The 12,016-nt window shown below is 38.2% G+C and overlaps 1 protein-coding gene across 7 annotated transcripts in view; it reads right to left on the bottom strand.

Moving 5' to 3' along the window:
• Positions 1–1,528: 1,528 nt before the first annotated feature.
• Positions 1,529–12,016, bottom strand: part of NUDCD1 (NudC domain containing 1) — a 62,785-nt gene continuing 52,297 nt past the window's right edge. For all 7 annotated transcript variants that reach the window (XM_074809519.1, XM_074809976.1, XM_074809679.1 and 4 more), the window contains 2 exons: positions 11,576–11,735; positions 1,529–7,243 (listed from right to left, as the gene is read on the bottom strand). In XM_074809519.1, the coding sequence (XP_074665620.1) occupies positions 6,951–7,243; positions 11,576–11,735 (453 nt within the window). In that variant the 3' untranslated portion in view covers positions 1,529–6,950. The remainder of the gene's footprint in view (positions 7,244–11,575; positions 11,736–12,016) is intronic.

The raw sequence follows: 12,016 nt of genomic DNA, 5'->3' as shown, positions 1-12,016 counted from the left end.
CCAAGAGCTGAGCGTGACCTGGCAGATGAGAAGGAAAACTGGAGCTGTGCCATTTCATACCAGTACCATAGCTGTTTAGAAAGCCAGCGTCCCAAAGCTGAGGGGCTTGAGGCTGCAGACAGCAGAGCGCTGCTGCCTGTTTGCTTGTAACAAAGCATGAGGAATCGTGTACCCAAAAGCAGTTGCTTAAGGGGCACGAGAGATGGAGAGATTGAGCTTTGACCTGACATTATATATTTTATATTTCAAACCCAACCACACATAAACCTTGCATTTCAGAGAAAAGTCATAGAATCTGTCCTGGTTTGAGCCCAGAGGGCAATGGAGCACCACGCAGCCGTTCACTCACCCCTTCCTCCACAGCGCTGGGAAGGAGAAAAATTAATCAAAAGGCTCAGGATGGAGATAAGGACAGTGAGAGGTCACTCACCCATTAATGGTCACAGGCAAGACAGGCTCATTAGGGGAAGACAAAGGACGTCACTTTAATTCAAAATACTAATAACAACATTTAACAGACAGAATGGGACAGTGAGAAGCGTTACCATATCCTAAAAACACCTCCCCCCACCCCTCCCTTCTTCCCGGGCTCAGTTTTTCCCCCAATATTTCTACCTCCTCCTCCTCCAGTGGTGCAGGGGCAGGGGATGGGGGTTGCAGTCACTCAGGACTTTACATCTATCTATCTATCTATCTGTCTCTCTCTCTCTCTCTCAACCTTCCAGTACTTAAAGGGGGCCTACAGGAAAGATGGGGAGGGACTCTTTAACAGCAAGTGTAGTGATAGGACAAGGGGTAACGGTTTTAAAGTGAAAGAGGGTAGATTCAGATTAGATACAAGGAAGAAATTCTTTACCGTGAGGGTGGTGAGACACTGGAGCAGGTCACTCAGAGAAGCTGTGGCTGCCCCCTCCCTGGCAGTGTTCAAGGCCAGGTTGGATGGGGCTTTGAGCAACCTGATCTAGTGGAAGGTGTCCCTGCCCATGGCAGGGGGGGTGGAACTACATGATCTTCAAGGTCTCTTCCAACCCAAAACACTCTATGATTCTGTGTTCACACAGTGAAATGTTGTGCTAACTAGCCTACAGCTCCCTTTGTTTGGCCACCTGAGACCTGCCAGTATGTTGAATTTCATGGACCTCAAAGACTGTAGCCATGTAAACAGACACAGTGAACCTATTAAAAATAAGCTGACCACTTTTTCCCCACTTCCAAATGGAATACCTAACAGTTCAAACAACTCACACACAAAATTTTCTCTGAAACACAAACTGAGTGACAGATATAGTGATGTCCTCATGGCATTAAGACACACCAGGTTCAAACTTTGAGGATATTGCATCTGTTTTTTTAAAGTGCAAGACAAAGATTTCTGAGAACAGAGAGAAAAAGGTTATTGATGTCCTTCCCAGAAAAAAAACAGTGAAACAACAATAAAGCAGCCTGAGTTTTAGGGTTTTGTTTCATGTGAAAAGGCAGATTTTATCATATGTCACATTGGATCCAAAGAGGTTCAGAACCACACTGCTAACAGCAGCCAATACTTTATTTAAATATCTTGTTAGCTATTATACTTGTGAATTTTTCAGACAGCAGTGAGCACCTGGAGCTACATCAGGCAAGAAACAGCACAAAAGGAGTAATGTCGATCACACCAGCAACCAGGCAGTTTTGATGACGACTTACCCTTGCAAATGTATATAAAATGGAAATGGGAATTATTGATCACACACATGTTCTCTTTCTGATCGATCCAACTGCTTTGAATGGAGCATTGCACATATTGCTTGATTTTAAAAGGTAATCCATGTATATTTTATCTTGCCTAAGCAAGCTTATTCTGCACCAGTTCCCATGTTTTCACTCCTTTTAGAATCTGACATTGCAACTCACAAAAATATCTGCACAGCATCAGGGTTTTTTTTCTGTTTAGATGGTCATCAGCTCTTGATCAAATCAAGAGCCAGTGTTCCTGGTCTCTTTATGACTAGACGTATCCATCTTGTACCTCATGCCCATATTTTGGATACTCCATGCGCAAGTCTAATTCAGTTATTCAGGAAACTCCAGTAAATTGTTAAACCTTAAATTAACATAAGATACTCTATATTTATTAGAGACGACACACGGAATGAACAGCCTCAAAGAGAAAATCATTAAAGGCCAATCAGCAGCAATTTCAGTGATAAAGTGACCGAATTAGTATTCGGCAGATCTTATTTCTTTTCCCACTATAAACCTCACTTGTTTTGATAAAAATAAATGCTTATTACTCCTGCATCATTTCTTCCAACTTGAGGCATCTGCTCAATACTTGGCCTCTGAGCTGTTTAAGTTTGGGTATAATGCAATACTGAGGTATCATATATTTAATCCCCAGCAGAGGAAGAACTCCAGGATTCATAACTGATGTTTTCACAGAAAGCAGTTATCATGACATTACAACACATTTATGCCAGACTTACAGGTGTTTGCATTTTGATGTGGGACAACAACACGGATGGGAAAACTTAAGCAGCAATAAAGATAAACCAAAACCAAAATACAGTTTCCAAGGGGCCTTTTGAATTAACAATCAGGATTTCTTCACATTCAAGAACTTACTCCCAAGTATAAATCCATGTTTTAGCGTACAACAAAATATTTATACTTAAGGTCAGACTCCTGGCTTCACAACAGACTCATGAAGAGGTTAATGAAGAATCTATGTTTTGCTGTCAGTAACGTTAGAAGATTCCCCTCTGGAATCCACCCCACCTTCCCCAGTACTTTAAGGCAGTATGAATACATACATGTGTGTGCATATATAGATGTAGATGAAAATACAAATGTATAAACACACACAACCCTTGCACATTCAGAATGCAACTAATACATTAAGAAAAACTAGTGGATAATGTATACTCATCATAGCATAATAAAAGCAACACTCTAAAATTATTTATTTTTTGAGTTTCTTGTGTTGTTCTTGACAATTCCTTCCTTGCAAGTGCCAATTTAATTAGAGTGCAATATTACATTGGAATATTTTATAAAGGATATTTTGCCTAGAGCATCAGATCAGTAAAGATTATGATAGGTAATTTCCAAGTCTAAACTTGTTAATTATATCTATCATAGTATTTTAATAGCTATCCAGCTACCACACAAGGGTAAACATTTTTGTTAAAAGAAAGCAGGTTTTTTCAGAAGTAGCTTAAACCTTTTTTAAAGGAAAAAAAACTCCAGCAATTACTTCTCCAAGCAAAGTAGTACTAAACCTTGAGTCTGAAATTACTGCAATAGTCTTGACCTAAACGCTTCGCTGATACTTGGTTCTCCTACCTCAAAGACTGCAGCTAAGTTGTCTTTTGACCTTGCTGATCTTTATTCATAGCACAAATGCAAATGCACTGCATGGGGAGGAGGGGAAACAAATCTCACCAGACCTCCAGAACGCTGTTACAAATGGCACATAGGACTGGCAGTACAAAATTTTAAAACAAACTAAAAATTCTTATTACACACTAATGTGTGATTGACTGCAGGCTTCAAGTTCATCTAATCTGCATAATGAGAACAGAAAATATAAATTGACAGAAGGCAAGGAATTTCAAACATTATAGTGGTAATAATGTCCATTATTGAAACAAAGAACAGCAAACAAATAAAATATAAGCTTCAACCTTATTTGTTACTCTCATGGGGTCTGATGTTTCATTAATGAAGAGCCACTTTTTCACACAGGACATAAGTACAGACCAAATCCTTCCTCTTTTCCTTCACCCTCCTGAAAAAAGCACCCCTGTGTTGAGGTAGAGGAAAGCAGTGCAGATCTCTCTCCTTTGATCTAGAAGGGTTTATCCAGATCATTTGGGTCTTGTACACAAAAAAGACACAGGATAAGAGGATGCAATGTGTACTTAACACAGGAATATATACCTGAATACTTATCAACCCTCCCCAGTAACTACCTCCATAAATGTGGATGTACCCCCTGTGCAGGGGTTTTCACAGAAATGAACAAGGAGTGCAACAGTGCACATCCTGGCAACAGATGAGACCTTGCAGTGCAGACACCCATCAGAACTTTGCCCTAATAGATAGCTCCTTAACATAACAAGTCTTATTTTAAGGAATTTCTTATTTCTATTTTGTTTCAGTAGCATAGGAAGGATGCACATTTGAAATTAACAGAAATACTTTAAAATAATTAAAAACCCCCTTTATTAATAAATTTAACATTCCTTCCATTTATTTAAACTTGTAGAAGATACATTCCAAATATGCAGCCAAGGAAAACACTGAAAAAGAATATTAGGAATAAATAATGCAAGTCTGCAATAGCCAAGTATTTTCTCAGAAATTCTGTAAACATATTGTGATTGGGACCTCTCAGGAAGTACTGTTTCTTAAAATGTAAGATTTCAAGAAATAAAATCCAAGAAAAATTGAAGTATGGTTCTCAGAAACCCACCTCTTTTGAATATCCACCTTCTATACTTTGTATAAGCCTACATTAATATGCTGAACAAAGAAGCCTTAAAATTAAGTGGACACAAAAATGGAAATGCTGATAGGAAGTGCCTCCCTGTGGTTTGCAGCCATTTAATTATAGTAGCTTACTCTGCAACAGCACAGAGGGTTCCTCAAGGCAACAAATCATTTAAATAATACAATGTCCTTAACCCTCATAGAAAGCAAAATAAGAGAGACTATCTGACATATCCTTTCTGAGAACACCATGATTGCAAATAGATAAGTAATATGGAAAAAGGAATGAACCTCTTCCCTGTGTTCAGTTGTTCCCAGGACCAAACAAGAACTCCCTTGAAACAGACACACATTTGGGCAGAATGTGAGGTTTAGTCATTACATATTGTAATACAGCTCCTGAAGAGGTAACCATTTCACTTGACCTTTCCTTCTCTGTTGTAGGAGACAGCAAAATTATGCTTCCAGATATCTATCCCACAGTAAGGAGAATTTGACAAGAACAGCTGAAATTCTCATTTATATTGAAGCTTCCTGCAATAGACCTGAGATGACAAAAGCATGTTAGCTATGAATCCTTCACTCCTCCTTCATTACTCCATTTCCCAAATTTCACAATGTGTTCTTAACTCTGTGTTCCCAATGATTAAATCTCAGGTTACTAAGTAATATTCATATAAATCTCAAAGCACTTACTTTATGCTGCAAAGTAATCAACTACATAAAATCTTTTCTAATCACCTCTGCCTGAATTCTACCACCTTGTTTGACGTTATTGCCCAACAATGAAAATTTAGATGCAAACCAGTAATGAAACAGTAATACATTCACTGAGCCTTCTTAAAAAGCATTTTCAAGACAGATTTAAAAAAACAGAATGAGAAGGGAAGGTTTGCAAATTGTGTTTTAACTCAGGTAGGAGTACAGAAAAACTTTTCAGTATTGGATATACAACACAGTAACTGCTGTAAGGAGGAGGAAAATCAGCTTCCTTGAAAAGCTCCTGCATTTGGAGGGTTTTTTTGCAAGCCACAACTGCTTGTTTCCCTCTTAAATTCTCACTATATTACTTCATCATTTCACCGATACTAGTCTGCAGAACTTATAGGAGAGTCAAAACAATCACAACTCAGAAACTACTAGTCCATAAAAAAGGAACACTTATTTTTCTCTCAAGAGATTCTTACAGAGGTCTGAAATAATATTGGAAGAGATGCAAACTGCTAGGCCACTTGTTGTATTTGTGTGTCTCAGTACTTTGGTACCACAGATCACAGCAGCTTTCCTGCCAGTACACAATATATTAGGCATTCTTTGCTGTGGAGCTGTAAGCAAGCTATGAAAAAAAAAAAAAACACCTAGGGTGGAGCTCTCACAACTGACCCTTTTTTGGTTTAACTGTATTGACAATGTCAATTTAAAATAAGAAACAAAAATCTTCAGATACAACTATTCAATACAATTAACCATTCCAGTTTGTTAAACTCAAGCATGCTCATGGCCTCTGTACTCTTACATTGCAAATATACCACCTTTGGACTTGTGCATCACAGACAGAATGCTTAACTGGTAACACAGTATTTACAGTGGTATCTGAGGCAGAAGCAGCACTTCTGAGTTTCTCATCTCAGGGTACAATACAGGTGCTTTTCCTGTTAGCCATTTTCTAATTGTAAATTAGTCACTTGACATGAAGCACAATGTCAATTGAAAATGACACAACCGAGAGTATAACCTGACCTTGACTAATACCATTCAATATGCAGCCACCAGGTATACATTTACCCTTGCTTTGCTTCAGGAAAAAGCTACTAAAAGCTATCTAGTGTCTCTTAGAATGTGAACAAATTTCACTGCAAGCATGACCGAGTCCCAAATCAGTAATCTAAAATCCACATATACGAGGAAATTATTCCACTTGAATTAATTACCTGTATAAGAAACATAATACTGCATTCATGTCATTCACATTTCACTCAATACTGCTTAATATTGAAATATTAAATAATTTCTTTGGCCAATAGTATTTGAATTTGGGATTTTTTTTTCTTTATGATACATACTACTTTGCACATCATATGCTTGTAACTCAAGGCTTTATTTTCTTTATCTGACTATTTGTTTCATAAACAGTGGCATTTAAAACCAGAAGTGAATTCTCAAAACTCAGAAGTATGGCAAACACAGTCATTTGGAAAAAACATTCACCTACGCAATAGCAGGCCTCTGACAATTTCTTTGAGAAAGCTGTTAGTGCAGAAGAGATTTTTCCCACAGCTCTGAAAAAGCTTACTTCAGCGACAGCAAAGTTGAAAAACTTTCTCACTATGCTACAGACAAATTTTAATGAAAAATTTTAATTCCCCTATAAAATATCTCCTTTTTAAACTTCAGCAAATTGTACTGAACTTCTCAGATCATTTACCCAGCCAGTTAACAAATTGTTAACACAAACTACAGCAGAATATACTAAATAATTAATTTCCAGAGTTCACCTTTATTAAAAACAACGTTTTTGTTGTGAGAACAAATAATCTCTCACTTGTAGCTTGAAAGCCTAAGATAGGATCATTGGCTTCCAGGGTTGCTACTAGCTGCTTAGCAACCTGTCCTACTTGTCTTCCTTCCTTCCTGTTGTAGAGAACCGTGGACAGAGGAGTCGGCTGACGATAGATGAAAACTCGTCGCAAGCACTCACAAAGAGCAGCGTAGGAGTAATCTGGAGCACAAGCCATGAACTTCTTGTCTTGCTTTGATGCTTGGACATAACCTGTGTAGCCCGAAAAGAAGTAGAAGGGATAAGTAATATATCAGTTTCAACAGCACTTTAACTGGCTAAAACAAAATCAAGCTTAGCTTAAAAAATAATATGCAATTAGTAACAAAAAAGGAAAGAAAGAAATATATGTTGTTATAAAATAAGCCAATAGTTTTTGGAAGTAGGCATCAACCAATTTAATACCAATATACATTCTTCCTAACTGGTGTTTTTGATGCACATGTACCCACATCTAGCACCTCTCTGCCTCAAAAGGTCTTCCATTTCCTCAGCAGGATCATAAGGCACAGATACACATCTTGGGCCAGCATTAGTAGTCTAAGTAGAATAACCCTTTTCTCTCCCCTCAACTCCCACTCTGTAATTATGTTTATAATTTAAGATTTCTGAGCCTATCTAATCTTGAATAAACACTTAAAACATATCTTCTATTTAGAACTGACTGAAAAAAAATTAGTTACTTTTCAACACACTGTAATCTTTGTTAATATTCACTCAGAAGGGAAAGGCTTCCTTTTCCTCTCCCATTACAGAACTCAATTAGTAAACAGATTTATTTCAGACTGATTTTTTTTCACACTTTTATAAAGAAACCTGAGACACAATCTTTGCAAAGTGATCTACCATCCTTCTGAAAAGTTACGTGCTTCACTTCCATTGAACAATGCATGGCAGTGATAATCACTGAAAGACACCAAGCATGCTAGAGTTTACTTTTTTTGGCTCTCCCTCTTAGGGAGAGGTCAAACCCTCATAGGGTAGAGGTCAGACTACTTGTACCGGGGCTGGCTGGGATGGAGTTAATTTTCTGCAGAGCAGACCATAAGGTGCTGTGTTTTGATTTGTGACTAAAACAGTGTTGATAACCATGCGATTTTTTGGCTATTGCTGAGCAGTGTTTGCACATTGTCACACTTGCTATTTTTCCAACTCTGCTCGGCCCCAGTAGGTTGGGGATACACAAGCAGTTGGGAGGGGACACAACCAGGGCAGCTGACCCCAACTGACCAACAAGCTCAACCCATAAGCTTTCTTGGTTTTGCTTTTCCTGTTCCCTCCCCTGTCCCACTGGATGTAGGAAGTGGAACTGGAAGAGAGCAAGCAGCTGTGGGGTGCTAAGCCATCCACCAGGCTAACCCACCACAGTACCATCATACTTCAATACTCCATTTGCATGCCTTGAGGGTGTTTTGGTTGTTTTGAGGTTTTTTTAAATGTTAACCATAAAACTTCTAAATTTACAAATGCTTGCTACTGTCCTCAAAACATGTTCTCTATTCAAATCCAGCTTGACAGTTTTCACCACAAAACAATTAGTAAATAGCTAGACTACCAATTTACATGATTGCTGTACTGGGAAATATTAGGACAGCCAGAAAAACTTTCCAAGTGTAACTTCATTAATTTAATTAATATATTTAAACACTGACACTAACAATAAAAGGAGGATTTAAGTATAGGTTTGCAGGTGAAAGAAGCTTTTGAACCAGGGGACTTGTATTTAAATGGGATTTCCCAGAAAGAAAATCATAGGCTAGTTTTTTAAAAAACGAATCTAAAAAAAGTCACTGTCCTCTATTTTCGACACTGTTAGGAGCAGGGGATTTATATAGCAAGACAAATAAGCAGTCAGTGAAAGATATGGGCTTCTTCAACGAACTGTGGTAAGAATGGGCAAGATCACACAAATGCTCCTTCAACCAGAAGCAAATCATTAGACCTTAGCAGCCAAAGGTCTATTCAAGACCAATTGCTTTTTTTCAATAGAAAGTTGTTAGAATGGATATACAGAACGAAAAACTTGGTCCCTTCAGTTTCCCTTCAGTTCCTTAAACTTGGTCCCTTCAGTTTCCCTTCAGTTCCTTCCCTAGCTTTCAGTCCAAGACTTGAACTGAAAAATACTAATTTTTCAATCATCTTTGTATAGCTTGTTAAAAACTAATTCCAAATGTTCAAGCAGAGGAAGAAGGAAATAGGGCTATTACCATTGCTTTGATCAATATAATGAATACTGTAGGTTTTGGAAAACTAGCCTTTTAAGCTAGAAATACTAATTTTTACTACTAGCTCTTCAGAAGTACTTTTAAATTTGATTGTAGATAAACTAGCTGATGACTTCTATCACCTCTGGCATATAAAAGGTGAATAGATTAGTACAGAAGTATAAACTTCAATATAGTACTGTAAAATAATAGTACAATAAGGAGAAAGAACAACAATGTTGGGTTTTATCACCTTAGGTACAAAAAGGTCACAGATACCGTAATTTCCTTCTTGTTATTTTCAAAACAATAGAAACACATACTTAAAACAGTACTACAAAGCCAGCAAAGAAACAAATAACAATTTGAAAAAACATCTTAATCCTTATGATCCACTTTTTTCCCAGCATAATGAAATTTGAAATGAGTAAACAAAGAACAAATTGTAAAATTAATCCCTTTTGTTAGAGGATCTGTTAAGCTGCTTACAGCTTAATTTGATTAAGTTAAAACAACAGGCTATTAAAAAAAAAATCATTCACATTACAAAACTAAATAAATTGCAAAAACTCAGAACAAAACTAATTCTGTGTTATCATAGAACCACAGAATGGTTTGAGTTGGAAGGGACCTTAAAGCTCGGCCAGTTCCACCCCCCCTGCCATGGGCAGGGACACCTTCCACTAGACCAGGTTGCTCAAAGCCCCGTCCAACCTGGCCTTGAACACTGCCAGGGAGGGAGCAGCCACAGCTTCTCTGAGTGACCTGCTCCAGTGTCTCACCACCCTCACGGTAAAGAATTTCTTCCTTGTATCTAATCTGAATCTACCCTCTTTCAGTTTAAAACCATTACCCCTCGTCCTATCCCTACACTCCCTGTTAAAGTGTTCCTCCCCATCTTTCCTGGAGGCCCCCTTTAAGTACTGGAAGGCCGCTATAAGGTCTCCCCAGAGCCTTCTCTTCTCCAGGCTGAACAACCCCAACTCTCTCAGCCAGTCCTCGTAGGGGAGGTGCTCCAGCCCCCTGATCATCTTTGTGGCCTTCTCTGGATCCGCTCGAGCAGGTCCATGTCTTTCCTACACTGGGGGCCCCAGAGCTGAACACAGTACTGCAGGTGGGGTCTCACAAGAGTGGATTAGAGGGAGATCCCTCGACCTGCTGGCCACACTCCTCTTGATGCAGCCCTGTTGGTGATAACCTACGTGAGCTCTATAAAACACCTAATATCTTTCCTTTCATTTTGGACCCAGACTGAGAGTGGTGTGGTCAAACAAATGTGTTTTGGGGAGGGAGGGAATAAATTGTCACATTCATGACATTATTGAAGGAATAGGTCTAGAGAACACTTAGAGAACAAGAAGAATATAGCAGACAGCAGAAGTAAATTCTGGACCAGATTAATTTTCATGAAAACCAATCTATCTGTTTCTTACTTGAAAGGTATAATACTGGGCTACGTGGACCATCCTATTTAATCTGATATAGCACTTCTTATTCTTGCACCCATATTTTTCGAAGTACTTTCTGCTTCTGAGCTTTAGGATTCTGCTTCAGTGTGTAAAAACAAATTCTTAGTTCTGATTGCAAGAATACAGCAATAACTAAGAATCCTTCACAATCACATTGTCTACTCTTCTGGCAATCTGTAATTTCAGAAGAGTTAGGGGCCTCTTCAGCCAGAGCTGGCACTTATGCTCCTGATTGATTTTTCTTGTCACGCTGAATTTTTTTTTTTTTCCAAATTCATGAAAACTTCCCATGTTCATAAAGTTTTGTGACAGAGGGTTCCAGAGCTTAAATGCGCATATGTGAAGTATTTCTTTTAGCTTCTTTTCAACCTACTACATACCAGCATCATTTGATGCTCCTAGCTCTTACAACAGAAGAAATAGTGAACAATCATGTCCAATTCTTCAGACTTGTCGCCTGGGACATCGAGATAGGAAAAATCTAAAGCTCACTTATTAAAACATCCTACCATAAGCATATATACAGTGCAGCTGTTTCCCTGATGATTTCTGTATGAGTGTTAAGGTGGTGATTGTGCTTTTAAGGCTTTAACTCAAGTTCACCTATCCAAGAAACTCTCCTTTTTACTGTGCAATACTGTGCTTGCATCCTGTATATGGTCTCAAATGGCCTATTTTCCTCCCAAGGCATAAACACTTTTTTTCCTACGTTCTAATATTTCTAAAATTAAGCTACCATGCTGCTATGAACAGAATTATAGTACCTTTCAAGTCAAATGTAATTAAGTGAAATATCAATAGAAGCCACACTAAGAGTATTCAGGTAAAAAAGTCTTAGACAGAGGAGTGTGACACAGAACTTAATTTCTTACCTAAAGCGTTAAAAGTTGCAATGTGTTCCCACATGTTCTCTGGTTGGTCAGAGTGGGGCTGCCAGAGAAGAGCATCAACATCATGCCTCAGACAGAAGCATGGCATTTCTCTGGGATCCACAACAACTGAGAAAAGATACTGGTTGCTTCCAAGATTAATCTGAAAACAAAACAAAGAAATACAAAATATTGATTCAAAGCATAAATAGCAGATTCTGTCACACATATTGCCAAAGTGAAATGATCAACAGCTTCATGTTTGTTAGTTGACAAAATGTTTGAATACATTACATTGCATCCTACTGATCAACAGCTCAATACACTACAGGTAGCTAATAAATTTCAAGTAGATGCTATTAAGTTTCTTGGGATAATATTTAGGGAAACATGATGTCTACTACACAAACAAATGGGAATGTGTTTTGTGTAGAAACGGTCTTC

The sequence above is a fragment of the Strix aluco genome, chromosome 1, assembly GCF_031877795.1.
Source record: "Strix aluco isolate bStrAlu1 chromosome 1, bStrAlu1.hap1, whole genome shotgun sequence".
Taxonomy (NCBI): domain Eukaryota; kingdom Metazoa; phylum Chordata; class Aves; order Strigiformes; family Strigidae; genus Strix; species Strix aluco.
This window is presented reverse-complemented; position numbering and strand designations above follow the sequence as displayed.